General features: G+C 44.7%; 1 protein-coding gene across 4 annotated transcripts in view; it reads left to right on the top strand.

The window, feature by feature from the left end:
* Positions 1-7,500, top strand: part of mei1 (meiotic double-stranded break formation protein 1) — a 36,770-nt gene that overhangs the window by 14,005 nt on the left and 15,265 nt on the right. For all 4 annotated transcript variants that reach the window (XM_077010328.1, XM_077010326.1, XM_077010327.1 and 1 more), the window contains 4 exons: positions 72-219; positions 3,954-4,208; positions 4,616-4,790; positions 7,292-7,396. In XM_077010328.1, coding sequence (XP_076866443.1) covers positions 72-219; positions 3,954-4,208; positions 4,616-4,790; positions 7,292-7,396 — 683 coding nt within the window. The remainder of the gene's footprint in view (positions 1-71; positions 220-3,953; positions 4,209-4,615; positions 4,791-7,291; positions 7,397-7,500) is intronic.

Raw genomic sequence — 7,500 nt, 5'->3', positions numbered from 1 at the left:
TGTGTGTGTGTGTGTATGTGTGTGTGTGTGTGTGTGTGTGTGTGTGTGTGTGTATTATTTGTGTGTTGCAGGGTCCTGGATGAAGTGACAGTGTTCTTCAGTGTCGTGAGGTGTGTGTGTGTACTGCAGGACCAGTGTGTCCCGCTGCCACCATCAGCTCTGCACTCTACACTCTACCTGCTGGCAGCCACACACCACAGCAGCCCTCACCTGGACCAGGTAACACTACACCACAGTAGCCCTCACCTGGACCAGGTAACACTACACCACAGCAGCCCTCACCTGGACCAGGTAACACTACACCACAGCAGCCCCCACCTGGACCAGGTAACACTACACCACAGCAGCCCTCACCTGGACCAGGTAACACTACACCACAGCAGCTCCCACCTGGACCAGGTAACACTACACCACAGCAGCCCTCACCTGGACCAGGTAACACTACACCACAGCAGCCCCCACCTGGACCAGGTAACACTACACCACAGCAGCCCTCACCTGGACCAGGTAACACTACACCACAGCAGCCCCCACCTGGACCAGGTAACACTACACCACAGCAGCCCTCACCTGGACCAGGTAACACTACACCACAGCAGCTCCCACCTGGACCAGGTAACACTACACCACAGTAGCCCTCACCTGGACCAGGTAACACTACACCACAGCAGCCCTCACCTGGACCAGGTAACACTACACCACAGCAGCCCCCACCTGGACCAGGTAACACTACACCACAGCAGCCCTCACCTGGACCAGGTAACACTACACCACAGCAGCCCCCACCTGGACCAGGTAACACTACACCACAGCAGCCCTCACCTGGACCAGGTAACACTACACCACAGCAGCCCTCACCTGGACCAGGTAACACTACACCAACAGGCCCCACCTGGACCAGGTAACACTACACCAACTGGCCCCACCTGGACCAGGTAACACTACACCAACTGGCCCCACCTGGATCAGGTAACACTACACCAACTGGCCCCACCTACACCAGGTAACACTACACCAACTGGCCCCACCTGGATCAGGTAACACTACACCAACTGGCCCCACCTACACCAGGTAACACCACATCAACAGGCTCCCCCTACACCAGGTAACACTACACCAACAGGCCCCACCTACACCAGGTAACTACACCAACAGGCCCCACCTACACCAGGTAACACTACACCAACAGCCCCCACCTACACCAGGTAATACTACACCAACAGGCCCCACCTACACCAGGTAACACTATATCAACAGGCCCCACCTACACCAGGTAACACTACACCAACAGGCCCCACCTACACCAGGTAACACTACATCAACAGGCCCCACCTACACCAGGTAACACTACACCAACAGGCCCCACCTACACCAGGTAACACTATATCAACAGGCCCCACCTACACCAGGTAACACTACACCAACAGACCCCACCTACACCAGGTAACACTATATCAACAGGCCCCACCTACACCAGGTAACACTACACCAACAGGCCCCACCTACACCAGGTAACACTACACCAACAGGCCCCACCTACACCAGGTAACACTACACCAGAGCAGCCCCCACATACACCAGGTAACACTACACCAACAGGCCCCACCTACACCAGGTAACACCACACCAACAGGCCCCACCTACACCAGGTAACACTACACCAACAGGCCCCACCTACACCAGGTAACACTACACCAGAGCAGCCCCCACATACACCAGGTAACACTACACCAACAGGCCCCACCTACACCAGGTAACACCACACCAACAGGCCCCACCTACACCAGGTAACACTACACCAACAGGCCCCACCTACACCAGGTAACACTACACCAACAGGCCCCACCTGGACCAGGTAACACTACACCAACAGGCCCCACCTACACCAGGTAACACTATATCAACAGACCCCACCTACACCAGGTAACACTACATCAACAGGCCCCACCTGGACCAGGTAACACTACACCAACAGGCCCCACCTGGACCAGGTAACACCACACCAACAGCCCCCACGTAGATTGGTCAACAAATTATCAACAAACATTTTATTAGGACATGTGCCATAGTCCCCAGAAGGGTAATGTGAAATACAGTACAGTGCACTGTGGTACAGTAACATAAATACAGTACAGTGCAGTGTGGTACAGTAACATAAATACAGTACAGTGCACTGTGGTACAGTAACATAAATACTAGGGATGCAAATGATTAATCGACTTTCGATTAATTGTCGATTAAGACGTTACTCGATCAAAATGTATTAATCACGATTAATCGTTAGAGAGCGCTCCTGTAGTAACTTGAACAGAGTGTAAGAACGAGAAGTGAACACGTGTCGCGAAAGACCAGAGTGGAAAACAAAATGAAGCGGGCGAAAAGACGTGCGGTGTGGGACCATTTTGAAGCGGGTTCGGGAAACGAGGCAGAAACTGTGTAATCCAGAAAATCCCGAGGAGGGAAACTTTATTTTCCACGCAACTCAAACAATAGCACTGTTCTCTTCCCCTCCCCTGGCGCGCGCAGGCGCCGCTCTCCCAGTGTCACTTAAAGGGCCAAGTGCCTGTCTGTTAGGGAATTCGCTGCGAGGAGTAGTAGTCGCTACAATTTCAACATTGTTAATTTAGGCTAAGAAGTTAAATGTTCTGTGTGTAATGCGGTATTGAAGTACAACAGTTCCACTAGCTCACTCGATTATCATTTGAACACCGTGCATGCAGCTGTCCTGCATATCACCAGTGCACCTGGTCAACCTAAAATCACAGCTACACTGGGAAGGCGAGCGTTTTCGAAGCTCGCTATGAAAAATGAAGAGTGAGCTAAAACAAAGCTATCTACTGCTACTACTGTAGCCCTTACAACAGATTGTTGGACGACTCTAACAACATAAAGTTACATTACCGTGACGTGCCACTACACTGACGAGAACTTGCAGCTAAAATCTGCAGTGCTGATTACGACGAACATGTCGGACAGACACACCGCTGACAATTTAGCTGACAAGCTCAATGATGTTGTGGAGACTTGGGCACTCTCCGGTCGCGTTACAGCGTGTGTTCACGACAACGCTAGAAACATTGTCCAAGCATAGGCTCAATAATATTCTGTTTGGCTCTCTATTTAATTTCTTCTTAAAATTTTTTTTTTACATTTTTAAAAATGTCTAAGGAGCCAGTCCTTAATTTATTCCTTTTTTAAATGAAAGAATGTATTTTGTTATACCATAAAAAATTCCTAATGCATAATTACATGAGCAATATATCATATAATACAATATAATTATCATAATATAATATATACTTTTTGACCAAAGTGTTTTAACTACACTGCTCAAAAAAATATAAAGGGAACACTTAAACAACACAATGTAACTCATCCAAGTCATCCACACTTCGTGTTCAGATAGGAAACAACACTGATTGTGAATCAATTTCAACTGCTCTTGTGCAAATGGAACAGACAATGGGTAGAAATGAGAGATTTTCAACTGATTTCAAAGATTTTTATTAATTGAGATCTAGGATGTGTTATTTTAGTGTTCCCTTAATTTTTTTGAGCAGTATATTTAGCTAATATTTTTAAAAGCCCTATTGAAACACTGAAATTCAGGTGGAAAACGCCGCTTATCGATTAATCGAAAGTCGATCGATAAGATCAATCAACTAACGATTAATGAATTAATCGATAATTTGCATCCCTAATAAATACAGTACAGTGTAGTGTGGTACAGTAACATAAATACAGTACAGTGCACTGTGGTACAGTAACATAAATACAGTGCAGTGTGGTACAGTAACATAAATACAGTACAGTGTAGTGTGGTACAGTGCACTGTGGTACAGTAACATAAATACAGTACAGTGTAGTGTGGTACAGTGTAGTGTAACATGTTCCAAGCAGATATGTGAGCTGGTGTTTAGTCATTATCAGCTGTCTGTCTTCTTCTCCCTCAGACTGCCATCAACAGCATCAGTAGGATCCTCTCCTCCTCTCCCCTCTCCTCACCTCATCCCTCGCTCCTACGCTTCATATTCCACTACCCTGAACTGGCTGAGCGTTTTGGAGCCAGGGTTCTGGTTGGGTGGCTGGAAGGCGGGTCAGAACCGGGTCTGACTGGAGAGGACGGAGTCAGCCGTGGACATTCAGAACAGAAATCAGTATTACTGGAGCTGCTGGAGACGAACCCCACTATAGCACCAACCCTGCTGGTGAGATCATCTTAGCTTCACGCTTCCAATGGTTAACATTCTTCTTTTTAATTAAATGCCTTTTCTGGGCGGCATGGTGGTGTGGTGGTTAGTTCTGTCTCCTCACAGCGAGGTGGTCTGGGTTTGGTTCTGTGTGGCATCTCCATGTTCTCCCTGTACCTGTGTGGGTTTTCTCCAGGTACTCCGGTTTCCTCCCACAGTCCAAAGACGTGTGTGTGTGTGTGTGTGTGTGTGTGTGTGTGTGTGTGTGTGTGTGTGTGTGTGTGTGTTAGGTTGATTGATCACTCTAAATTGTCCGTAGATGTGAGTGTGTGCAGCTAGAGGGATTGAGCAGTAATGATAATGGATGGATGGATGTATTTTCTCTCTCTCTCTCTCTCTCTCTCTCTCTGTTTCACCTGCTGTAGAAGATAATGTGTGATGCTGAAGGGGCAGTTGCAGAGCGTGCAGTGGGAGTGTTGCAGCGGTACCTGGAGGCGGAGCAACATTGTAGCCCCTCCCTCTCTGCCCTGCTCAGACCAGCACTGCTGCAGCTCCTGCAGAAGACCACCTGTGACGGCAGTGACAGTAGCACAACTAGAGGTATCACACACACACACATATATAACACACACTAGGGCTGCACGATTAATCGTATTTTTATCGTTATTGCGATGTGAAGTTTCACGATAAACACATCGAAAGAGCCACGATAACTCCTTGAATAACAGCAAACTCAAATTGCATTATCCTCGTCCAGCAATAGAGGGAGCTATTCGAGCTGCAGACTATGATCGCGTGACGTAAGTAGGCAAGAGGCAGAGTGAGGTGAACACGTTCATCAGACACGCAATTTGGTTTAAGCCTGGTTTACACTTGACGCGGCGCGAGGGTCTGCGAGGCGAAAATAACGTAATCGCGGTGGCTTCGCGCGCTGTCGATTCACGAGGTCGTGCACCTCTCGAATTTTGTAAGTTTGCGTGCACCGCGCCTCAGCGCAATGAGAACAGTCATGTTTTCAGGGTTCATACACCAATACAAGGTGGAATTCAAGCACTTGTATGTCACTTTCAAGGTCCATTTCAATAATTCCCAGCACGTTAAACTTAATTGAGTTAAATATTTATACATATACTTCAAATGATTGGAAATAATTCACTTTTTTAAATAACATTATTTAATGGTTGTTTATTTAAAAAACGCCCAATCTTAACGTCTTCACGTTCTCTCATGTTTCGTCCTGGAATTACAAGAGGCTCATATTTGTTAACGTAATACAAGAGAACTGTTCAATCAGACCGATATTTGTTGTGAAACGAAGTAGTTACAATTTCAAGCATTTTCAAGTACTTTAGCCTAAATTCCAGCACTTTTCAAACCTGAAACACAAAGCAACATTAGAATTGGTCAGGTAAATGTTCATTCCCCTGTATTTGAGGGGTGTTTTTTTTTTATACTATTAGGCCTACATATCGTTTCGGACAACACTGCAAAGAATGTGACACGGCAAGATTAAATGCTTCTGCCGTTCGCGGAGGTTCACGCGAGGTGTGCGGAGTCGCGTGCTACGGTCACTCGTAAAAGTATAAACCTAGATTGAATAAACCTGCTAAATATTTGCAATTATTCTGGATTCATTACACAGTAAAAACAAAACAAATTAACGTGCTGCTGTTCAGAGAGACACTACATTTCTGTATTTTAATCTTAATTTATCATGGTTCACATCGATATCGGGATATCCAACAATGTTATCGCAATTCTAGTCCATACCGTGCACCCCTATTACACACACACACACACACACACACACACACACACACACACACATATATATAACACACACACACACACATATATATAACACAAACACACACACACACACACATATAACACACACACACACATATAACACACACACACACACACATATAACACATATAACACACACACATATATAACACACACACATATATATAACACACACACACATATATAACACACACATATAACACACACACATATATATAACACACACACACACACATATAATAATACTAATAATAATAATAATCTTTATTTGTATAGCACCTTTCATACATACATGTAACTCAAAGTGCTTTACAGTATAAATAAAAGAAACATTAAAAGGAGATAAGACAAAGACAAAAAGACAGAAGAAAATGTTAAAAGAAATTAAAGATAAAAATATTAAAATAACATAAAAAGTAAAAAGTGAAGTAAGTAAGATAATAAAAAGTAAAGTAAATAAGATAAGAAACTCTATCTTAATAGTTTTAACTAAAAGCGGATCTAAACAGGAATGTTTTGAGACTGCTCTTAAAATAACACACACACACATACACACACGTATACACACACACATATAACACACATAACACACACACACATACAACACACATATAACACACACACACATATATAACACACACACACATAACACACACATAACACACACACACACATATAACACACACACACATATAACACACACATACACACATATAACACACACACACACACACACATATAACACACACATACACACATATATAACACACACACGTATACACACACATAAAACACACATAACACACACACCCACACATGGACGTAATTTTGATTTCAAAAGTGGGGGGGACATGGATTCGTCGCTATTTAAATATTTGGTTTTAACCGTAAAAACTGGGGGGGACCAAAGCCGGCTTTTGAAAAAGTGGGGGGGACATGTCCCCCCCGTCCCCCCCCCCAAAATTACGTCCGTGCACCCACACACACACACACATATATATATAACACACACATATAACAAACACACACACACACATATAACACACACACACAAACACACACACACACACATATATATATAACACACACACACACATATATAACACACACACATATAACACACACACATATATATATATAACACACACACATAACACACACACACATATAACACAGACACACACACACGCACTGTTCCTCTGTCTCTCTCTCTCTCCCTTTCTCTTTCTCAGTCACCTTCTAACTCTTTCTCTGTTTTCCTGTCTCACTCCCTCTCTTCTCCTGTCTCCCAGTTTCTGGTTGTGTGTGTGTGGTGTTGGAGGTGTTGTGTATGGTCCAGTCCCAGGCCTCAGATCCAGGAGATATGGACAGCACAGACGTCAGACTGCTGTATCATGGTGAGATCACATGCACACAGCCATGCACAACGTTTTGAGACAGGTGTGTTCTTACTAATAATAAAAGGGGATTGTGATCCACAGTGAAGTCTCTAGTAGAAACG

This window comes from Brachyhypopomus gauderio, chromosome 6, assembly GCF_052324685.1.
Source record: "Brachyhypopomus gauderio isolate BG-103 chromosome 6, BGAUD_0.2, whole genome shotgun sequence".
Classification (NCBI taxonomy): Eukaryota; Metazoa; Chordata; class Actinopteri; order Gymnotiformes; family Hypopomidae; genus Brachyhypopomus; species Brachyhypopomus gauderio.
This window is presented reverse-complemented; position numbering and strand designations above follow the sequence as displayed.